Raw genomic sequence first — 24,545 nt, 5'->3', positions numbered from 1 at the left:
TGGGCGAGACAATGTATCATCATATAGATCATAGTGATGGTTGTCACTTAGAGAATCTCCCAAATAAGAGTAAAGAATAATTTATTGTATTTTTATATACATCCTTGAGTTAGTATCTTTTATTTATGAAACTTTAAACATTTCATATTTTAGTATTGCTTTGTATTGAATTGAGTTGAGTTGAGGTGATTATTCTTCTAGTCTTATCAGTTCACTTATCTATGCATTCAGTCTTTTTTACATACTCGTGCATTCAATGTACTGGTGTCATTCAACCTGCATCTTATTATGATGCAGATACAAGTGTTCAGGGTCATCAATATGTGCTTCTTTGAGATCACTTGCACTCCAATTAGCTTTGATAAGCCTTATTTCTTTCAGAGGATTTCACATTTATTTTCCTGTTATTGTTGAGTTGTCGTAGGTCTTTCCCCAAAATATATCCTAGTATTAGAGGCTTCATAGACAGTTAGAGTTGATGAGTCTCTCAGTGTGTTCCTTTTTTTTCTTTTTTCTTTTTTGTGATCTTGAGACTATTGAGTTTGCTTATGCATTTAAAGTTCCCTATTCCCTTGAGTAAGTCTTCCGCTAAGTGGTCAGTCAAGCCAAGGATTTGCTTGGGGACCAGCGATGGTTCTCTAATGTCGGCCACGTCCAGGATGTAGACTCTGGGCATAACATATTTATATTATGTATTGAATTCCTTTATTTTTTTTGTGCATTTACTTTATATAATTTTTACATCCAAAGACGAACTAAGGATAGATGCATGGTAGTGGAAGTGATATCATGCAACATTGTCTCATTTGATATTCTTACATATAGATAGAAATTAATGACATAAGTGAATGAAGTTGGCTTTGTGGATCGTGGTTTGAGAACCAATTTGCTTACGTTAGGTTGCATGTTTTGAAACCTATCACCTACATATTTTATGCATTTTTTAAAGTTATTGGCTAAAAATGAAAATGAAGAAACCTAAACTCGAACTCAAGTCACGCATTGATGTTCACGGGCTAAAGAGGGCACCCCTGATCAGAGGCGGACCCACATGCTATTGTGGGGTGCACGTACACCCGTTAACTTCTGAAAAAATCATATATATATGTATATTTATCTTGAGAAACTGACAAAAACTAAATATATTTAATAGTGCCCCCATAAAAAGTATGAAATGCTTTGTACTAATGATATAAGCTAATAGATCCTCTCTCCCTGATCTCACTCGCCACTCTCCCTCACCTTTCTCACTTTATACAAACACAAATGTATAAATTGTGTTTACGTTTGTATAAAGCGAGAGAAAACTGTATATACAAATATAAATACATATCTCTTCGTCTTATACACTTGTAATTATACAATATAAATCTTCATCTGCCCAGTTCTCTTTAGTCTTTCTCTCTTTATACAAACACAAATTATACAAAATATATACAATGTATAATTTGTATTTGTATAAAGCGAGAGAGAGATTTTATATATACAAATACAACTGTTTTAACTCGATTCAATTGTACACGAATTCAAACACAAAGAACATATACATATACAAACACAATTTTCATAGACACAGACGCTCGATTTATACAAATCACTGCGATTTATACAAATCAGATGTCAACGATTTTATACAAATCAAAGTTGCATGCGATTTTTATACAGATCTAATGCTCAGTTTGCTATGGAACGCAAATAGCAAAACTGTAGCTATAAAGCTGATTTTTATGTTTGCTAAACCTAAAATTTACCTTTTCCAAATTAACATATTCACGTGCACTCCCAACCCACCACATGGTCGGCTATGTTCACACCTCTCAATAAAAATTCTACTTTCACCACTGTGACCAAAATTCTAAATTATTTTTGGGAAAAAGTTATGTTTTCAGCTTTTGAATTATAACTTTTACTACCATCAAAAACACTTTCAATTAATCCAACATGAACTAGCCATTTTTTATTGATCTTTTCTTTTCTGGGTATTGACGAGACACAGAAAATTCATCGTAATTTTTCACTTTTATAATGATATCTTATAAAAATGAATACCTACCATAAGGTAAATAAGAGTTCCGACTAAAGGAATATGATATCAATTGAAGGTAAATAATTTTTTTAGTTTATAAAAGGCATCCACTCTAACACAAAATTCATGGCATGATATTTTGACCCATCTAGATATTCGTTTTTATCAAGACTGAAAACTTAAATGATGGGAAAAAACAAACAAACAAACAAAAAAGTTTCTAACATAACGTATCAAAATAAAGTTGACAAAGTCTATATAACACACTAATAAAGTTTACAAAATCTATAAGCAAAATCAATTCTTTATCTGGTAGTAGAAGGAATTTACTATTGCAAGAATAAGTTAGATGTTTACTAATTGAATAGAAATTGTCTATTAAGAAATACTTGGAAAGAGAATATGGGAATAGTATCAAATCCACGTATAAATATTGTACTCAAGTTGTCATGACTAGCTTTAATCATTTTTTTTTTTGGTTAAAAAGGTTAATGTTTCGCTACCATAGTTAGAAGTTAAAGCAAGATTTTCAAAACGAACTGACTTATTATACGTAGCTAGTGTTATTATTTTACTAATTGACAATTCCTTTTTATCATCTTTTAGTATTTTTTGATGTAGGCCGGAGGGTGGAAAGTGAAAAAAAGTTAAAGATGATTTTTTGAATAATATAGATTTCTCTAGAATGTCCTTGTGTAGAAACATAGAGAGTTATCTTGAAGAAATATCTAGATATTTTAAAGTAGTTGCTAGAAGATAAGTTCACTAAAACTTTCTTATAGATTTAATGAATGTGTAGATATTCTAAAGAGCTAGATATTTGTAATAAAGTTAAAGATGACTTTTGAATTATATAGATTTCTCTAGAATGTTCTAGTGTAGAAACATAGAGAGTTATCTTAAAGAAATATCTAGATATTCTAGAGTAGTTTCTAGAAGATAAGTTCACTAGAACTTTCTTGTAGATCTAATAAATGTGTAGATATTTTAAAGAGCTAGATATTTGTAATAATCATAGAGTAGTCTAGATCTTGTAATATCTAGAACCATCCCACAAAAGTATAAATGGGGGTGACCTTAGTCATTTGTAAACCAAAAAAATAAAATTTGAAAGCAATTCAAGGGTGTTCTTCCATAACAAAGTTTTCCTTTCTAAATACTTCTTTTTCTTTTCTAGCTTCCTTTTCTTATGATGAATCTTCCAATCTTAGTTGACGATCTTGGGTTAGCAGAAAGTTTTTTGAATTATACTTTTGTTTTGCTATTCTATACAGAACAAAACGTGGGGCTGACTGCTTGTTAGCTTGGTACCTTGCTTAGCCAAAATATCTGCTACCTTGTTGGTGTTGTGTCGGACCACTGAATTCCCCAACTTCTTCAAAAGTGACGTGCATGACATAGTAATAGATTCGTAAGTAGGTTGGTCGTGTGCTAGAAGTTGTATAATTTCAATGAAATCGATCTCTACTTCAATTGGGTACAGGTTAAAGGAGACAACCAGATGAAGGCCTGTTTGGAGGGCTTCGAATTTAGCCATGGTGTGAGTATGGCTGAAACATTTGTTAACAAAACCTACAACTCATTCACCATCAGTGTTCCTGATGACTCCACCCGCTTCAATCTCGTCCTTGTCAGGTGAGAAAGACACTCGATAAAAAATGTTATATATCACGAAACGATATTGATCACTTTAGAAAATAAATGCGAAGAAATAAGAACCGAATAATTGCTCATTTTGATAAGATGATAAAATAATATATTTTCAAAAGACCCATATATAACTACATGGTCTCATTAATATTTAAAATTAATAATTTCTTAAAAGTACAAATATATTTAAGACAATTTAGTGAAATATGATTCTATTGTGTTTTTATTTTTTTATATTAAAAATTAAATCTAGTTGAAGTTCATTTCTAACTTTTCTTATTGCATCCAAAAATTTCGGTGTTGCTACGACTGCAATTTTTTTTGAGTGCAAGTGGGATGATATCTTTTGTACTCACATAATGTTTTACATATTTAATTTGTTATTGTTGATTTTGTGACACCTTTTAAATGAGAAGCCATTTTTGGATATGGTTTTCCTATATTGCTTATATAATTTATTCTCTCATCATTATACATTGAGTGTTCTTAGTAAAGATACAATGAATACTATTTGATTATTAAAAAATAATGAATATTATGTATAATGAGTTTATTTTTATAATGAATCATTGAATTCTTGAATTTATTTTATTAACAAAAAAAATATATTACATTGAATCATGCCATACATTGTACTTTATGCATAATGATTTTTTTGTTTGTTTTTATATCAATTCAATAAATGTAATTTAGTAAGATACAATGATTTTGATGTATTCATTGTACTTTATATATTTTATTTTTATTTTTATGTGAATTCAATAAATATGACACACAAATTAGTAAGATACAATGATTTTGATGCAAATAAATTAACCTTCATTGAATTTCAAACCACTCTTTGAATTAATAAATATTAATTTATTGATACAATAATTTCTATAAAATAAGAATATTTTATGATCCACCTATATTAATTTAGTGAGATTTTATCGTTCGTGATCTAAACCAAATAAAAAGTATTATAAACTTAACGAAATGTAATATAAATAACTTAATACATTCGAAACAGAAAACTAATAACACTCTTTTTGTTTACTTATCCAATATAATTAAAAATAAAACTTCATTTTTCTTGTCCACTTTGATAAATAAAAGACAATTGATATTATTTTTTTCCAACTTTTGTCCTTATAATTAAATAAATAATTATATTTTCTTAGAATCAATTCGAATACTAGTGGTACTTAAGTTTAATTTTTATACTATAAACCTAATTAAGTACAGTATTACTTTTTTTCCTAAATGAGTGAAAAGTGATTTTTTTAAAGCCTAATTTTGATTTTTGAATAGTATAAAAAGGACGTAATTCTTCATTCCCCAAATCTAGGAATTTTGTTCAGAAAAGTTCCGCACTTTGTCTTTGCGGCAGCCGGAGAGTTGTGTGTCACCGGAGTTTTGTGCTTTCAAATTCGGAGCTCCAATTCGGAAGAAATGGGTCGTTCTCGGGCTGTTCATCAATCCACCGATGATGATCCAAGCCAGAGGTCAGTAAAGCTATTCGATGCTTACTCCATTTCATTTACAATTTTTTTTTAAAAAAATTTTAGTCTGATTTTATAGTTTTTGCTTTGTTTTTGATAATTTTCACTGTTTCGAAGTGTTTGGGTTCTGCACATATATATATAGTTTTTGTTGTTGTTGTTAATTTAGAGTTGGAAGCATTGATGGGGTTGCTTTAATTAGTCAAAATGACAGTTAAGTTCAGTAATTGATGGGGTTGCTTTAATTAGTCAAAATGATAGTTAAGTTCAGCAGTTGCAGATGGAGGATTTGTAAAGAAAGAGAGGGGGTGTGGGAGCAAGTTTTATGCGAAAAAGGTATAAAAGATTTAGTGTGAATCAGTAAATGAAAGGGAAGCATAATTATTTAGGTTTTTTTTGAATATTTGAAGGGTAAAATTTGAATGTACCCTGGTTCAGGTTTTCGTGCCTGATATTTGAACATGGTGCTACTTGTCTGTAGAGTAAAGTTATAGTTTTAGGTAACAACGCCATTATTTATGGTAAGAGTATAAATTGAGCAACCTAAGTGATGCATGCTGACCAAGCGAAAAAACAAAGGAAGAAAGTGAATTTTGTTAGATTATACAACAAGAGAAGAGTTTATGTCCTGCAACAAGAAAAGAATGCTCCTCGACACATTTCCTAAGACCTTTCTCTCTCCTACTTCCTAGGATTGTTGAACACCTTTTTCAGTGAGTCCATCGGAATCTATTCATTTTCTCTTCTATCCCCTTAGCTAACACCTTCTGTGCTAGCTTCATAACCACCTTTTCTATCTTCGTGTTTCCTAGACGTCTTTCTCAGACACGGAGGAAGACAATTTATTTTAATGTGGGATTCAAGTCTTTTGACATCACCAAGTGGAACTCAGATGGATCAACATGGTACGAATGGGTCGAGAGGAGTTGGAATATGATGAGATGTGTATCCATGAGCAAGAAAATCATGGACTGGATCTGTCATACCCTCAAAGAGGCTTCTAAAGACGAGGAATATTTTCAGGAGATGGAAAATTAAAGATTCGATCACAGAATATATCAATACTAGAAAATTTAATGCTCAAGGAAAATATATGAGCATTTTGGCATTAAATGGAGATAGGAGATTGATATTAATTATTCCTTAAGCAACCATTAATGCAGGGTGGCTGGACATTGCATTTAAGATTGGTGAGGTTCACTCAATCAACCTCTCACCTGGATAAAACAGAACTTCCCAGACTCATGAAAGCCAGTTACCCCTATGCCAAAGTAGTCAAAGAGAGTAAGTGGCAAATGGAAAACCTGTGAGAGGCTGATGTTAGCAGCAGAGCAAGGAATATTAGCATTGATGACAACTACGGAACTAAGGATGATGGTTTACTCTGGAAATGTGTAGTTGGCACTTTGACAAGGGGAGTTTTGAAAGACCAACTTTGGCGGCTGTAAGAAGGTGGACTACAACAAATGGGAAGACAATTTCCTGAGTTAGCATCTTCGAGATGCTGGGGAACTCGTTTCTTTTTGAGTTTCCAACAGACATATGGCGAAAAAAGATACTTTAGAAAAACTTGTCCTTGAAGAACTCCAGATTGTACCTGGAATGGTGGAGTTCAGTAGCGGGTTGCAATCACAACTCTTTCAAACCTTTAGAAACTTGAATTCGAGCCTTGGGGCTTCCCCTTCACATCTGGTCACAAAGAGTCTTTCGTGAAATTGGTGATCTGTGGGGAGGGTGGATAGCCATCGAGGAAGAAACGGAGCTTAAAATCCATTTGAAGTGGGCCTTGATTTTCGTCACCAGTGGTTGCTAAAATATTCCCGAAGAGGTGTAATCATAAGAGATGAAGTGGAGTACTATATTCCGATATATGGGTAGGGAGAAAACCTAGCTTTAAGACAAAGTCAGAGCTCAGGGAACTCGCAGAGAGGTTGTAGGCATCAAGGACTTTGAACAGGAGTTTCTCATTGGGAGTCAAGAGGGGAAGCACGTGATGTGTCCTTGTGTCACAACTGGAATTTCTCATTGGGAGAAACACATGACTTCCACATGCAGGGTTTTATGATTCAAGGTGATATTATTGAGAATCCAACAAGGATCAAAGAGGAAATTATTGAGTTTTAACAAAATTGTACACTGAAACAGAGAATTAGAGACCTTCCTGTAGTTTTGGTACTTGTCCTGTCATAACTGAAGAGGAGAGGGAGAAGATGCAAGACAAGTTTCATGAACAAGAGGTTCTGAGATGTCTGAAGTTGTGAGCTGCAGACAAAGCTCCAGGGTCAGATGGTTTTACTATGGGATTTCTACTTAAGTATTGGAGAATTTGAAGCATGATATATATGGAAGCTTTTCATGATTTCCACAAAATGGAAATCTTTGAGAGAAGCTTTCATGCAATTTTCATAGCCTTAATTCCAAAGAAGAAAGGTGCCAATGAATTGAGAGATTTCAGGCCTATCCATTTGGTAGGGAGTGTTTATAAGTTGCTTGCAAAGGTACTACCAGAAAGATTAAAAGGGGTGGTAGCTTAACTTATGGATTCTTAACAAATGACTTTCATTAAGGGAAGACAAATCATGGATGCTGTCTTGGTGGCCAATGAAGCCGTTCACTCTAGGATTATACTTTAAAAACCCGGAGTCCTTTGTAAACTTGATATTGCAAAGGTATATGATCATGTCAGTTGGAATTTCATGGTGAATATGCTTCAAAGGATGTGTTTTGGTTATAAATGAATTTAATTAGGTCAACATTGTATTTCAATTGTGACTTGTTTTGCCCTCATCAATGGTTCCCCTACTGGATTTGTTGGTGCTCATAGAGGTCTCAGACAAGCTGACCCATTGTCTCCCTTTTTGTTTATTTTGGTTATGGAAGGTCTTAGCGATATGATTAAGACAACAAACGCTTGTGGTTGGATAAAAGGCTTTGAGTTGGCACGAATGGCAATAGCAGCCTGGAAATCACTTATCTGCAATATGCTGACAACACCCTAATCTTTTGTGATGCTAATGGAGAGCAATTCAAGTACTTAGGAGTGATTTTGGTGTTATTTGAAGGTATATCTGGGCTTCACATTAATTGGAGGAAAAGCTGTCTATATCCTATCAATGAAGTGCCTGATATGGCTCAACTATCCACAATCCTAGGTGGTGTTGGTTCTTTACCTACTATATATTTGGGAATGCCATTGGGAGCAAAATCAAAGTCAAAGGTGATCTGGAACAGTGTTATAGAAAAATGTGAAAAAGAAGCTGAATAGATGGAAGTCACATTACATGTCTTTGGATGGTAGACTCACTCTTATTAACTTAGTGTTAAATGCACTTCCAACATACATGATGCCATTGTTCCCAATATTAATAGGGTTTATCAAATATCAACTAACTTGATAAAATCAGGTCATTTTTTGTGGCAAGGAAACAATAAAAAGAGAGGTTTTCACTTGGTCAAGTGGTACCTTAATCACTAGCAAAAAACACGGAGGACTGGGTATTAGAAATCTGAAATTTCAGAAGAAAGCTCATAAAATGAAGTGGCTATGGAGATTCACTGAAGAAAATCAACATCTATGGGGAAGAGTCAGTAATGCAAAGTATGGGAGGAAGATAAATGGAGGACCAAATAAGTAAACACACCTTATAGAGTAGCATGTGGGGATCCATACGGGCTCTATTGCCTGAATTGAAGAGCAATACATCCATCAGAGTGTATGATGGAAACAGAACTGCCTTCTGGAGTGACAACTGGTGTGGGAGTGGTAGTTTGCTGGAGAATTTTCCTGATATAGTTGGCTTAGTACTTCTTCATCAACACAAGACTATTGCAGAACTTAAAACAGACCAATGATGGGATCTTATCTTTGGAAGATTGTTCAATTATTGGGAGATTCAGAAGGTAACAGAGTTTTACCAGGTCACCATCATCTCCTTAATGCTGAAGAATACATCATTACCATTTTCAAAAAAAAAAAAAAAAAAAAAAAAAAAAAACAGAGTTTTACCAGGCATAGAAATTCTGCAGTGGCCTACAAGGGGGTCTGATAGATTAAGGTGGTTGGGACATGGCTGTGGCTCTTTTAGGGTGGGTAGTGCTTTCAAGTTACTAAATCAGACCAACAAGCAGGTTATGAACTGGTCATGGAAGCACATTTGGAAGATTAAAATTACATATAAAGTTTCTTGGCTTCTGGCTATAGAGACTGTTCTTACTCAGGAGAATCTGACAAAAAGAAAGTCCACCTTATGCTCAAGATGTTTTCTCTGTGGTGAGATAGCAGAGACAGTTAATCATCTGTTTCTACATTGCAAAATCACTGAACGACTATGGACAATATTCATCAGCCTTAGAGGAATATCTTGGATATAACTGGAAGGATTATTGATGTTCTACATAGTTAGGAGGAAGGAGGTTCTCAGGCAATAGACACGGATAGATGGAGAACTGTTCGAACAAGCATTTTGTGGACAATTTGGTAAGGTGGGAGGGGCCTCTGTGGTGGACAAGATGAGAGAAGCGAGACTGAGATGGTTTGGACATGTGAGGAGACGGTGTGCAGAAGCACCAGTGAGGAGGTGTGAGGGGCTGGTTGTAGAGGGTACGCGGAGGGGTAGAGGTAGGCCTAAGAAGTATTGGGGAGAGGTGATTAGACAGGACTTGGCTCAGCTTCGCATCACCGAAGACATGACTCTAGATAGGAAAGTGTGGAGGTCACGTATTAAGGTTGTAGGTTAGTAGGGCTAGAGTGTTGTCCTCCCTTGCGAGAGTATGGGTTGTTAGCGTTTGTAGTAGTCCGTGCCTTTCCCTTGCAGTTCTTGTTTGTGTTACATTTAGTCTTCTGGCTTTTAGTGCGTTTCACTCTCATTGATTTGTTGATGTTGCTGGCCTCTGTTGATTAACTAGCTTTCTTATTGGATGTGATGTTTTACACAATGTTTCCCTAGCCTTTTACTTGGTTTTGATGTACTTGAGCTGAGGGTCTCTCGGAAACAGCCTCTCTACTTCTACGAGGTAGTGGCAGGGTCTGCGTACACTCCACCCTCCCCAGACCCCACCTAGTGGGATTTCACTGGGTATGTTGTTGTTGTTGTTTGATAATGTGGAAAACTCTTTGCTGAAGATAAAGTTGAATTGTCTTTTGCTTATTTGTTTTTGGGGTAAACAGTCCTACTCAGAAGATTCTGTTGATATAATTGATGTTCTGAGTAGCATTTAGGATGACTATTTTTGTATACCTGAAGCACTTTCATAAATATGATTTCAGGATGATCTATGTATTGTTTTGTCTATTAATACACACAAGTCACCCTTTCTAAAGAAGAAGAAGAAGAAGAAAAGAAGAGTTGGAGATTCAAAGGAAAATGAGCGAAGATTCAAGAGTCCTAATTTGAATATGCTTAATTATGATAGAGCATTGTTGAATATTAGTAATATTTAGCAGTATTATCAAAGGCGAAAGCGCAAAAAAGCTCTAAGGTCTGTGGGGACTTTAAGCGTAAAGCGCAAATAAAGCGTGAGCTTTAATGAAAAAAGGCACAAAGGGAGAAAAGAATACAAATATATATGTTTAATCCAAGGCTAATAATTATAAACATGAATGACAAATATATGACCAAAGAAATTGAATTTTTTTTATGATAAAGTGAAATATCAATTATTTGGTTTCACTTCTTCATAAGAGGCTCAGTGCCATGGAAATGTTTGCCTTAGAACCTTGATGACGACACTAAAGCGCACATAAAGCGAGGCGATTTTGAGCCTCGCTTCAGGGCTTAAACGCGCCTTTGATAACAATGATATTTAGGGGTGTCAAATGGGCAAGTTGAGTTGAACTTAGGTGGATTAAAGTGAGATGAGTTAATAAATGAGCAGGTCATCATTACTTGGGCTAAAATGAGTTGGGCTAAAACGCAATTCATAACCCGAACTCACCCAGTTCTTACTAAGTTTTAATTTCTTTGTCTATTCTTTTGTATTTCTTTAAGTTTCTAATTAATCTTTTGTCTTTATTATGGGTGTATATTACATATCAAATGAAAATATTTTGACAAAGTTTCTCATGGGTCAATTTGGGTTGAAATGTGTTGGGCTAAAATGGGCTAAGCTAATAAATGGGCAAGTCAATGACCCACCCTAACTTTGGTAGGTTAGGGTTTCATGTGATAATTTTGCCATCGTAGTAATATTAGATACTGAATATATTTGGAGAAAAGAGATGTTGAGTTGCAAGTTTTGATATGGAATACAGAGGAAGGCGATCTAAAAAAAAAAGAAGAGAATATGGAGGAAAAAGGTGATTTTTTCCCCTTAATCTTTGTAATGTGACAAGTATCTTACTAAAACTACATAGGATGTTTCAACTCAACAGAAGAATCAAGTATAAATTTCTTTATCTCTAGAAGAATTTTTTTTTTTTTTTAATAAAGGTAACTTATCTCTAGAAGAATTGAATAGAAAGCTCCTTGATCGATAATGTAATTTCTATGAGGTATTTTTGGATTTCCTTCCATTTTGGTTGTTTTTTTAATCTAAAAGTGTATATTAACTGCTATTGGAAGTGCGTGTTCTTGAGAGGATAGTTTCGTGATTTGCTTGCCAATGCGATCCTAGTCGTTAAAACAGAGGAATTTAATGAGATAGACATGTCATTCTCAACTTGAATTAGTGTTATTGACATCTCATGGTTTTATGTTTAAAAAGTTGACCAAACTATATTTTCAGTGAATTTCCTTTTTATTTTTTTATTTTTTTTTATTTTCTGTTTTATTTTTCTTCTCCTGCAGCCCTGCTTTAGTTAACACCTTCTTTAGGGCTTTATTTAAGTGCAGCAGTGGTGAAGCCAATGCCTCGCCTCTGTTTCCAAATGGCATACTTAAAGCTGTTACTCAGAGATTGTTCCATACCTTTTTTTGAAGGTTTTTTTTTATATTTTTGAGAAGGATATATCCTTGGGTGCAATATCCATACCTGATATATAATGCAAGAAATACAAACCTTGTCTATGAAGTCGAGAAAATCAATGTTCAAAGTTCGTATTTCATAGACAAAAGTATTTCCTTACCTTTTGATCTTGAACACTGATTTTCATGATGTCATAGACAAAGTTTGTATTTCTTGCATTATATATCATGTATGGATATTCCTTATCAAAAAAATATCATGTATGGATATTGCACCTAAGGGTGTGGCCGAGTGTTCAATGAAGTGGGTTGAAAACCATGAGGACTGAGGTTTAAATCTCAATGGAGTAAAAACAAACATTAGGTGCTTTATTTCATCTGTCCAAGCATTGGTGGACAGAGTTACCCGGGACTTGTGCTAGTGTTGAGGTAGTGTAACCCGTGGAATAAGTCGAGGTGCGCGCAGACACCATGGTTATAAAAAAAAATGAAGTCTTGTATGGATATGTGTCTATGTAAACACAGTTCCATACTTATCATTGCTTCATGTGGAACTGTATCTGATTTGATTCCATTATTTATTGGTCTGATCTGGTAACTTATATTTTCCTTGTCCCTTTAATTCTTTGGTAGGTCTAAGAGAAAAAGGGCAGCACCAAATGTGGAGAGTTTTGATACTGCAGCTACTGGTATGATCTTTTAGATTATACATTTGGTAATTATCACCCTTGGGAATGAAAATCAGTTACAAGAAGCAGGATCCCTGCAGTGCTATTTTCTCTCGAGATCTCCCATCAGTTTAAACAGACTTCTATTTGGCTTGTAAACGTGGACAAATTTGAACTATTAACTCCATCTGTCTAAAAAAGAAACCCTTTTTTCTATTCTCAAGGGAAGTTCTGCTACATCTTGTACGACACAAACTTTTCATTCATGTGCATTCCCCGTTTTCTCTTTCCAATACAACTTTTTACTTTATTTTTCTCTCAAAGAAGCTCAAGATTCAATATAAGACCAAACATGTTTCTCCTATAAACATTAACTATTTCAATTTTAACTGTTTATCATAAATAAAGAAGACTATTTAAACTTAACTCCTCTCATATCATGGTACATAGTCAGATTTCACACGAAGCGGAAGTATATAATTCTTTATTCATCACAGCTTGTGACCATGTTTGTGCCTTGTGGAACAAAAATCTATTTTTACCTTCTATTTCTTGTTTCATACTTTTTATTTTAATCTTGTTCATGGCGGAACAGAAAAAAGAGTAATTCATGAGTCTCATTGTCTGTGTGCTCCTACTGCATTGTAACTGTGAGAAATATAGGAAAAGAATATTATTGAATTGTTGTTGTTTACATTATTACATTGAGATCCTATTTATAGACCCTAGAATACAATCCTTTACCAAGTAGGATACTATTTATTATTCCTATTTCTATTTCTATTACTATTCCTATTCTAATAGGATTGTATAAACCTATTCCTAATCTAATAGGATTGTATAAACATATTCTTATTCTAATAGGATTGTATAAACCTATTCCTATTCTAACACTCCCCCTCAAGCTAGTGCATACAATTCATGTACCTAGCTTGTTACAAATGTAATTAACACGAGGGCTGATGAGGGGCTTGGTGAGACATCTGCAAGTTGATCACTCGACTTCACAAAATTGACAATCAATCTCAAAGTGCTTGGTCTTCTCATGAAGTACTGAATTTGATGCATAATGCCGATAAAACACAGAGTGATAAAATTATAGTGTTGGAACTTCCCAAACCAAGCTTGCAAAGACTGTTTCAGACCATAGAGTGACTTACGTAATCAACATACAAGCTACTAAACTCCCCCTGAGCAACAAAATTAGGTGGTTGCTCCATATAGACTTCTTCACAATGCAGCGGTCGTTGTAAGTGCTCAAAATCTAGTATAAAGTATATGGATCATGTTGAAATCAATAGACGAGTCGATATCAAACAAGTCACCGAAAAACTGGCCAGAACATGCTCATATGCTGGAAAATTAGATTTGATGGCTAAAAGTGGTCACAATCTAAGAAATAAAATTATATGGGTAGGGTCGGAATGATGTCACGACCCAACTAGAAAATAGAAATTATTTAGGATAGTTCGAAGATGGAACAACCCCATTGAAAAAGAGAAATAATATGGATAGGATCGGAATGACGACACGACCCTACTGAAAAAGAAAAATTATACAGGTATGGTTGGAATGATGGCACAACCCTACGCAAATCAGATTTGAGGAGTCACCGGAAAGACGAATGGAACTATGCAAATCAAATCTGAGGAGTCACTAAAAAGACATGATGCTATGCAACTCAGATTTGAGAAAGTAGTTCGGTAAAATCCATGGTACTACACAAATTAATTATGAAAAGCAGTCCGGAGAGATGCACGGTGCTACGCAAATAAGATATGCAAAAAAAGGTAGTCACCGGAAGGATGTCACGGTGCTACACAAATTATATATGAAAAAGTAGTCACTGGAATGATGGCACAGTGCTACACAAATTAAATATGAAAAAGTAGTCACCGGAATGATGGCACGGTGCTACAAAAATTAAATATGAAAATGTATTCACCGGAATGATGGTACGGTGCTACACAAATTAGATATAAGAAAGTAGTCACTGACCCAACTTTTGCTAACATAATTATTGGCCAGACGGGCAGCATATATGAGTAATAGCCGCCCGTCGGCAGCGAAAGCTCTTAGATTTTCTACCAAGATCGTAGAGGCTCTGATACCATGTGAGAAATATAGGAAAAGAATATTATTGAATTGTTGTTGTTTACATTATTACATTGAGATCCTATTTATAGACCCTAGAATACAATCCTTTACCAAGTAGGATACTATTTATTATTCCTATTTCTATTTCTATTACTATTCCTATTCTAATAGGATTGTATAAACCTATTCCTAATCTAATAGGATTGTATAAACATATTCTTATTCTAATAGGATTGTATAAACCTATTCCTATTCTAACAGTAACTACTCCAACTTTTGGAACTTTGTTATTTATTCCTGGTGTTCTACTCAGATGCTAATCACGAAATTTTTTCTGTTTTAAATTGAACCTTATAATTTGTCTTGTTTCTGTTTATGAAGGCCAAATATTGACTGAAGGGAAAAAGGCTTTGTACCATTGCAATTATTGCAATAAAGACATATCTGGAAGGATTCGGATTAAATGTGTTGTGTGCTCTGACTTTGATCTTTGTGTGGAATGCTTTTCTGTTGGAGCAGAAGTGCAGCCTCACAAAAGCAATCATCTGTATAGAGTTATGGTTAGTGACTTCATCTTATTGAATTTTCATCAAAATGTTGGACTACTTCAGTTAAGTACTTCTCTTGAATTGTTTTATTCGTATCTACATTTAACAGAACATAAATAGTTTAAGCCAGTGAAAATGCTGAAGCAGTCTTAAATTGCTGCCTTAATTCTCAGTAGGTTTTGTTAATTGCTACGCTCTTCATTGATGTCACATTAACGGAGCAGATATCATCATTTTGTGTATCCTGATTGGTTTATGCAAAACTTGGGAAAATATTATAGAGATTGTTGAAGCTGCTGAGTACGTAACATCTTAAAGACCATTTAATTTATTTTTTAGAAGGATTGTGCCAGGTGAACTCTATACCTGATTTTGTATATGAGAGTTGACCACTCAGCTAATATGAAAGGGTTGTGCAGTCTTCATAGCTGCTTGATGGTCAGGCAGAGTCATAAGAACTATATCTATGGTCATCCGCTTGTACAAGATGTATTTTTATCTAATAATCCTGTTCATCAAAGCGGGCTGCTATCTGTTGACATATTATCATAATTTCACTAACTTTTGGATATAATCCTTTACCTATACTCCCTCCGTTCCTTTTTAGTTGTCATGATAGGGTTTTGCACAACCCTTAAGAAAAAATTAATTAGTAGTGTAGTTTGACCCCTTATTAATTCTTTAATCTTTATCTATTTACGTGCCTCTTAATTCTAGAATAATTTATGCCAAGGGCAAAGTTGAAACAAAGAATTAGTTCTCTCTCATCTTCATCAAGAATAATTAATTCTCTTTTGATTGTTAATTTGACAACTATTTCGGAACAAGTATTTTTAATATACATGACAATTAAAAAGGAACAAAGGGAGTAGTTTGTTTGGTCAAACTTCTAAAATTAGCTTATTTTGAAAATTGTTTGTTTCAAAACTGCTTTAAAAAAAGTACTTTTGTGAGAAGCTGTGTGTGTTAGGTCAATCAATTTGAGAAACACTTATAAGTATTTAGTGTTTGACCAAACTTTTAAAAAGGTTTCTAAATGTATTTTCTCAAAATTGTTTTTAAAAAAAGTACTTTTGGAGGGAAACCTTTTTTCAGCTTCTCAAAAACAGCTATTGCTCCTACTCAAAATCACTTTTTATTCATCTAAAAGCTTGGCCAAACAACCCAACTTTGAAAAAACATTTTTTTAGAAAGCACTTTTTTTCTTGGAGATTCTTGGCCAAACAGTCTACTAGTTACCTATAGTGGAGAAATTGGATTCATAATGAGACGTAGAGGTGGATCTAGAATTTCTAGAACATGGGCTTACCACTAATAAAAGGAGAAAAAAGAATGTATTAAGTGGGAGTTGATCCATTTTCCTTAAAATAAATAACGTAGCATTCAACCAAGTCACCATCCGACCCTTTTAGAGCATGGGTGCTATCAAACAATATTAGATCAATTTTAGGAAATATGTACATAGGATACCTAATTTGAGGAGAGACCATGGGTTCACATGAACCACTATTTGTAATGTAAAAATCCACCCCTGATGAGATGGAAGATAATAGGTAGAAATATGCTCATGAAAAAAGGTTGTTCTAATTGCAACGATGAGATGCTTATGTGCGGGAGATGATTTTCACACGATTCAAGTAAGATGGACACTCATGTTGGTATTTGATACTATATCTAGAGAGGTAGAATTGAAGTTCACGCTTTTTATGTGGATGCTAAGTAATAGAGAATGGGATGTTTACTTTGTTGGACTTGTCAAATCTAAAATTGGGGACAAGGTTTTTATGAAGCTGTTACTTATGAGTGAACTATTATTATGATTAATTACAAATGATGAGATTAGTAGGTGGTCGTATGTACAGTGGATATTCACTTCCCATCTTAGCTGATCAATGATCTAATGAAGCATTTTTCTCACATGTTTACATTTGAGGGAGGAGTTCTGGCTCTTTTATGCTGTTTACTTTGTTTAGTTATGTTCTCACCCTTTTTGTAATCTCTTACTTTTTATGGATATATGTGTGGGATGTCTTCAAGGTTTTCTTCTATGAACAGGATAACCTGTCATTTCCTCTCATATGTGCTGACTGGAATGCTGATGAGGAAATGTTACTTCTAGAGGTAGTCTTCCATTTTTTTGCTTGTGCTTAAATATTTCAATCATCAGTTATTTCTCTACTCTATAGTTTTTTTACAAGTTCTCTTAAATATATCCAAGTGAGCTAGATCTATTCAGAATTCTGGGAGGATTAGAGTTCTCTTGGTTTTAGTTTATCGCCTGTCCTCTTTTTCTTTTGCAGGGTTTGGAAATGTACGGATTGGCAAACTGGGCTGAAGTTGCCGAACATGTTGGAACAAAGAGTAAATTGCAGTGTATTGACCACTATAAGTCCACATATATTAGTTCTCCTTGTTTTCCGCTTCCGGTGAGTAACCCGCCTAACACAGTGCAGCATTACATCAAGTGCTTCATTATGAAAAGCTGAATCTGCACACTATATTTCTGTAGGACATGTCTCATGTTATGGGAAAGAACAGAGAGGAACTTCTTGCCATGGCCAAGGATCAAGGTGACTGAAGAGCTTTTCTTTATCGTATTCATTTTTTTTTAACCTCTTAAGCTTCTGATTTTGGATGGTTTTCTGCTTCATACACTTTCTTGATTCAATCCATCAGTTTTTACTGTGTTCACTGCATAACACAATCAAGCTATGTTTTCCCCCTACCTCATATGGGACAGGCCAACATTTACTCCAATTGGTTGGTTTTGCTATTAATCAAGAAATTGATCTGTATTGGGTTAAAAACAGAACTTTGGCATGTCTTTCTGGGACCCCTACATTTTCCCTTTTCATTGGATCAATAAAAAATTTGTAGCAGACCAAAATCATTTGTACCCCACACTCTTCAGAAGGCATCAAGAGTGACAAAAAACTGCAACAGCCAGAAATGTCTGGTTTTCGCTATCTTTCATATGCCTGTCTGCTCATGCTTGGTTGGTAGTTAACAGATATCATCATATCTTGATAATTGAGTAGTACTGGTGTCGGAAGAAGTACAAGCATATCCACCGTGTTGAAGTGTGTGAGTATCATATCTAAAAGATTAAGCTATTAGAGAGAGCACACTTTTATTTCATTAACTATGTATTCAACAATGCCCCCACATGTAGGCATGAAGCCTGATTCTTTTTCATAGGCCAAGCGTGTGGAAATTCTTTTCAACAATGGGTGGCAGTGAGACTCGAATTCAGGATCTTTGCCTTCATTGATGACTTAACCATGTTGAAGTGGTGTGATCATCTCATCTAAAGCTATTAGAGAGAACACACTCTTATTTAATTAACAATGTAATCAACATCCATTCTCAGAATCACATCGTCTCTTAGTCTAATTGAATGTTCATTCTTGTTAGGATATGCAGCTCCCGGGGGAGTTAATGTTAAAGAAGAGTCTCCATACTCTGCAGGAATCAAGTATGCTCGGGTTTGTTCCAAATAAATGTAAGTGTCATAGCCTTCTCTATTCTCATACGTTTGGACATGTATTTTCAGGATGGAAGATCAAAGGGAAGAAAATTCAACTGGACTTGCCTCAGGTAGTTTAGCTTCTGGCACAAATTGATACCCTTATAATTGACATAGAAATTCTTTTTTCATAATGGGTGGCGGAGAATCAAACCCAACACCTTTGCTTGCTTGATACTATTTTGCAGTGTATGATCATCTCATCTTAAAGTTTAAGCTATTAGAGAGAGCACTATCTTATTTAACTTAATTATATCTTCAACAATTCCGTTCTAAGCTCATACTAAAAAGAGACAACAAAATAGAACAAAATTTCCCCCATTGTCCCTGCAAAGGCAATACATATGTATGTGTGTGTGTGGATACAGAAAGGGAGAGAGATAGAGATGGCAATAGAATTGAAGGCAATTATAGTGGTAACTGTGGGAAAAATTATTATATTCTTCGGTTTGTGTTGGCATATGTTCACTTGTTTTCTCTATCATGTTTGATTTGGTTTCAGTTGGAGCTTCTGCTTCTGGTACATTAGCAGGAGCTGGAAAGAGGACATCTAGCTTACTTCATAGTAAGGAGAATCATGATAGCATCAAAGTGGAAGGTATCAGTTGCTCTAACATTATATCACAGAAAATTGTGATGCTTACTGTTTGTGCACCATTGCTTTATCTTCACTTTAGGATTCAGATATCCATGTACTAATCTTAAGTATTCTTGTCTGGTGATGCTATTTATATATATTTTGAAAAATGAATATGGCAAAGAAATTCTTGCAAGTATACACTTATTCCACATTTCTACTCAATTGTGAGCAGGAGATACCATGCCATTTCTGTAGTTTGTAGTTTGATAACAGTAATGCTGATAATTCACAACTCTCTATACTTAAAGAAATAGCTGATGAAGTTTTTAACTTTTTATTGATACTTTCTTTAGAGTATGCATGGTAACTTTTTGAATGAGAGAAATGCTAAGAGTCTTTTGTTATTGCATTTAGGTTGTCCTGCAGACAGGAGTGTCGGAGAGAAAAAGCCTAGGTCATCAGTGGATGAGGGGCCTTCTATGACAGAATTAAGTGGTTATAATTCCAAGAGAGAGGAGTTTGAAATTGAATACGATAATGATGCTGAGCAGATGGTGGCTGATATGGAATTTAAAGAGACAGATAGCAATGCGGAACGTGAATTGAAACTTCGGGTATTGCGTATATACAATAAAAGGTAAGTAATCCTCACCGAACTGTGATGTTAGTACTTATTTCCTCTTTCCCCAACATATGCAAAAAAACAGAACGTTAAGTACTATTTCTGTCAGTTACTCTTTTACCTTCTTCCCCCCCTCTTCCAAGTGCGAGAATCTTTGCAGAAGAGAGCTATGATTCTGCAAGTGTTGATTTTCTTGCCACATTTGAAAATGTCAATTGACTTCTTGACTTTAAGGTGGTTTTATTGAATGCAACATTCAACTGATGTATGCCGGTAGAATCACCTATTTATAGTTTTCTCGGGGATCTTGTGGATGAATAATGAATTTTATCCTGCCTTGAGCCACCTAGCAATTTGTAAAATTTTAAACTGTTCCTTTTTATAATGCATTTCTCAGATAGATGCCATTCAATGCAAGTTTCTCTTGCCTGTATCCATTTTCAGTTGACTTCAGATTGAAGGTAGTTCAATACCATATTGACATCCCACTGGACTGTTGTCTTCAAATAAATGTGGTTGATAATCTTCCCATGATTGTAAAGGGAAGTAATCCCAGTTAGGTGCTTCTGGTACATCATGTTGTCGATATGGATTTTTGAACTATGTATTCATGAGAAAATGTAGCTATTGAAAGACAATTACGTAGTAGAGGTCAGCAATTGTCTATGTTAGTTGCTCTGATGCACTAATGGCTCATGATACTCTTAATTTATTTTTGTTTGTGCGAATCTTCAATCTGTTAATATTCTGCAGGCTTGATGAGAGGAAACGTAGGAAGGATTTTATTTTGGAAAGAAAACTACTTCATCCTGATCCTTTTGAGAAAGACCTCACCCCGGAGGAGAAGGACATATGCCGTCGTTACAGGGTGTTCATGCGTTTTAGTTCAAAAGAGGAGCATGAGGATTTCCTTAGGAGCATAATCGAGGAGCACCGGATAGTTAAACGAATACGAGATCTTCAGGTTAAGTGCAAAGTCTTTCTACTAGAGTACCTCCAAAATGATAATCCTATTTTCTAGTTTCTTTGGAATCCTTTCTGAATGATTATAATCCTTATACAAAGATTGGAACATTATCAGCTTATAATCATGTTTTGTTACACTCAAAACATTAGGTGTGTAAAACACAAACTCAATGATATGAAAAGAATTTAAAGTTCATCTTTTTTAAAAAAAAAATTCTAACAGTAGAACTTATAATTTAAAGGTTTCTGTACTGGGTAAGCATTTCGTATAAAAATTTTATAATTTATTTTCTCCTATTTTGTTACTACCATGTGTAAGTCTACATGAATGCTAACTAGTTTCCTTAACCATAGGTAGTGATCCATTTTCTTTTGTTTTTATAACGGTTTTGTTCATACCAACTTGGACACACCTCAACTTTTATTCATCAAGTACCTGGCTACCTGCTCCTCTCACCAGCATAACTATTGGCAACTTTGGCCACCAAATTTTTGGCAGATGGAAGAAGCATCTAGTATATTTTGTGTATGCTGGTATTTTAACCCTGGTCTCCTATGGTTTTCATCCCACTTAGTAGGCAATTTGGTCACACCCAATGGGTGCTGTAGGTTGTGGTTGTTGCATGGGATACATTTCAGATACTATAATCAAATAAAATTTGGCAAAAAGACCAATAGATTGGGTCAAGCACGTACCTCTGGCATATGTGACAAATTTAAACTCTGCAGTCTTGTCTATTAAGTTTTCAAGTTAGTGTTATTGAAATATTCAGTCCCTGCACCCAGGATGCCCGAATTGCTGGTTGCCGAACTTTAGCTGAGGCAGAAAGATATGTTGAACAAAAGAGAACGCGGGAATCTGAAGAAAATGTACGTAGACTAAAGGAGAACTCCCAGAGTGGCCCAAGTGGCAAATATTTGCAAAGAGCAGGTCACTTTAAAGTGGAGCATGACAGCAGCCCTAGAGGAGTTGGTAGAGGCCCTGAAATGATGGATTGTTGCAATGACTTATCATCAACCACCGCACCACATGGTGTTGGAAGTGCTGTAGACATTTGGGATGTCAGTGGCTTTTCAGGGGCTGAGTTGCTCTCAGAAGCTGTAAGAATCTTCTTTTTCTGCTGCCATATATTGTTGCTATTTGACTATTTCCACAATTTTCTTTGCGAGCATTAACCATGCGACTGGTATTATCTGACTTTGTACATATATCAAAATGGGTATTGATGTAGCAATTCTAATAGTATTGATGCCCCTGAAAAGTGAATTTTTTTTTGAACTTTTAGTTATTAGTGTCTGGCTGTATCCTTTTAATCCTAACCTGCATTTGTGGCTATTGCAAATGCAGGAAAAAAAGCTTTGTGATGAGATAAGAATCCTGCCGGCTCATTATCTAAACATGTCGCAAACCATGTCCATGGGGATCTTTAATGGCAACATCACCAAGAAATCTGATGCGCATGGTCTATTCAATGTTGATCCGAATAAGGTGGACAAAGTGTATGAGATGCTTGTTAAAAAGGGCCTGGCTCAAGCGTAATGTTGCTACTTTACAGGTTCAAGCATGATTTTACTAATTTTCTACCAAAATTGGCAATGATGTAAAAAGGCTGCCCTGTTTTCTTAGATTCTTTCAAAACTATCTAAACCGTTACGTTAGATGAAGGTTGCTCAAGGCATGGCTGTTCAAAAAGTTATCACATACGTGTAACGAGAGGAAAAGTTATGCAGTGGATATCCTTTATAATGATACCGATTGTAGATGTGAGGTTCGTAACACAAGCTTTTCATAGTGTTCCAGTAACATTGCAATTATTATGGCGTGGTAAGTTATCTGTTCGAAAGGAAGCGGTGTAATGTAGACTTATGCTGTTGTCTGAGGCTTGTGTATACATGAGGTTTATACATCCAATTAGATTGTGAATAGTTTGCTGGTTCACAGCTAGTTTTGGAAAGTGTTTCATTTGCGATTCTTTTTCCTCAAAACAGGGAAGTTGGATTGAGTATCCATTTTATGTTGTTGGATTGAGTATCTATTTTATGTTGGATTATAATATTTATGTTGTTGGATTATATTATTTTATCTTGTTGGATTGAGTATCTATTTTTATGTTGTTGGATAAATTTTATTTTATGTTGATTATCTATTTTAAGTTGTGTTCGTTGCATAGGCACAACAATTATTCCATTCACATTAATCTTGGAGATCTGTCAAACTTTCTACATTTTGTATTTCTAGACTTTATTTAACCACAAAAGAATCATACTCCCTTCGAGTACTGTTATTATCTAGTGTTTTCATATATATATATATATATATATATATATATAGGAAAGCACGAGTTCAATATATGTTATTTTATATCTCAATTTTTGGGACAAATAGAATTTGGAGAATCAACTAAATTTTAATATGATTTTTTAGATATTTTAAGTTAATTGTTGTGATTAATAATACTCTTTATGTAGTTTTTAAATAATGTATGCTATTCTCTCTATTCCAATTTATATGATATTGAAAATTTTGAGAGTCGGCCAGTTTTTTTTAAAAAGTTGTTAATTATTGTGATTTTGTTGTACTTTTTACACAATTTTAAATTATATAGTATGTTACTTCATCTTTTCTAATTTATTTGGTACTAATAAAACTTCAAGAATTAGTAATCAAACTTTTCATGTCTTTTAGATAGTTGCTAATTATTGTGATTTAGTCTTTTTATGTAATTTTTAAATAATATGTATTACTCCCTTTATCTTGATTTATGTGGTACAAATATAGTTTCAAGAGTCCACCAAATTTTTATGTTTTTTTTTTTTAAAAAAAAGGTTTTAGGTTGTTAGTTCTTGGGAACCGATAAAATTTCAATAGCCAATTAATTTTTTAATATATAAAAGACTGAGAAAATAAAATAAACCAATTAAATATGAGGTAAAGAAAGAACCAACTTTCAGATGGGTAATCAAGTTGAATTTCAACATATTATGGACGAAGCTTTACGAAGGATATATTGAATTGGAGCATTTATTCCCCCGTTGTCTCATTTACGTGATTATGTTTGATTGAATATGACGATTAATAAAAGAAATATTCTTAAAATTTATAGTTTTAAGTATGTCATGACACTGTATTGTAGAGAATAGCAGAAGAAATGTATAATTGGAGAGCCCTTTTGCTAGCCCAAGATCGTTAACTACGATCGTAAGATTCAACTAAAGAAAAGGAAGCTAGAAAGGAGAAGGAATATTTTGAATAAGAGAACTTTGATATGGAAAAAGACTCTTTGATTTGGGTTGTATTACAAATGGCTAAGGTCACCCTATTTATACTTGCGTGGGATGGTTCTAGATATTTACGGAGCTGTAGACTTAAGACCTAAGGATATTTCTTTGACAGGTGATCGGGTCTTGGAATCCTCAGGAAAGTGTAAGCACCTATATACAATTTCTATTTTTCTTTCTATATATAGATATGGCTT

At 34.4% G+C, this 24,545-nt stretch overlaps 1 protein-coding gene across 2 annotated transcripts; it reads left to right on the top strand.

Annotated features, from left to right (window-relative positions):
• The first annotated feature begins 4,992 nt into the window (after nt 1-4,992).
• LOC125876462 (transcriptional adapter ADA2-like) lies at nt 4,993-23,142 on the top strand. Of its 2 annotated transcripts, none has more exons than XM_049557649.1 (13): nt 4,993-5,163; nt 12,696-12,751; nt 15,209-15,387; nt 17,431-17,496; nt 17,676-17,801; nt 17,885-17,945; nt 18,799-18,850; nt 18,929-18,972; nt 19,404-19,499; nt 19,896-20,118; nt 20,857-21,067; nt 21,856-22,170; nt 22,418-23,142. In XM_049557649.1, exons 1-13 carry the CDS (start codon nt 5,111-5,113, stop codon nt 22,607-22,609), a joined length of 1,674 nt encoding a protein of 557 aa, XP_049413606.1. In that variant the 5' UTR covers nt 4,993-5,110; the 3' UTR covers nt 22,610-23,142. The 2 variants fall into 2 exon arrangements, with proteins under 2 accessions (XP_049413606.1, XP_049413605.1); XM_049557648.1 differs by having other exon boundaries at nt 4,994-5,163; nt 18,790-18,850.
• The last annotated feature ends 1,403 nt before the right edge of the window (nt 23,143-24,545 follow it).

The sequence above is a fragment of the Solanum stenotomum genome, chromosome 9, assembly GCF_019186545.1.
Source record: "Solanum stenotomum isolate F172 chromosome 9, ASM1918654v1, whole genome shotgun sequence".
Classification (NCBI taxonomy): Eukaryota; Viridiplantae; Streptophyta; class Magnoliopsida; order Solanales; family Solanaceae; genus Solanum; species Solanum stenotomum.
The sequence above is the reverse complement of the archived record's forward strand: the minus strand, read 5'-3'. Positions and strand labels throughout refer to the sequence as shown.

Excerpts from the sequence above, each read along its gene's own strand:
- LOC125876462 (XM_049557648.1), top strand. The coding sequence starts at position 5,111 with ATGGGTCGTTCTCGGGCTGTTCATCAATCCACCGATGATGATCCAAGC. Across the intron at positions 5,164-12,695 it reads GATGATGATCCAAGCCAGAG|GTCTAAGAGAAAAAGGGCAG; the intron begins GTCAGTAAAGCT and ends ATTCTTTGGTAG. Across the intron at positions 22,171-22,417 it reads CTGAGTTGCTCTCAGAAGCT|GAAAAAAAGCTTTGTGATGA; the intron begins GTAAGAATCTTC and ends TTGCAAATGCAG.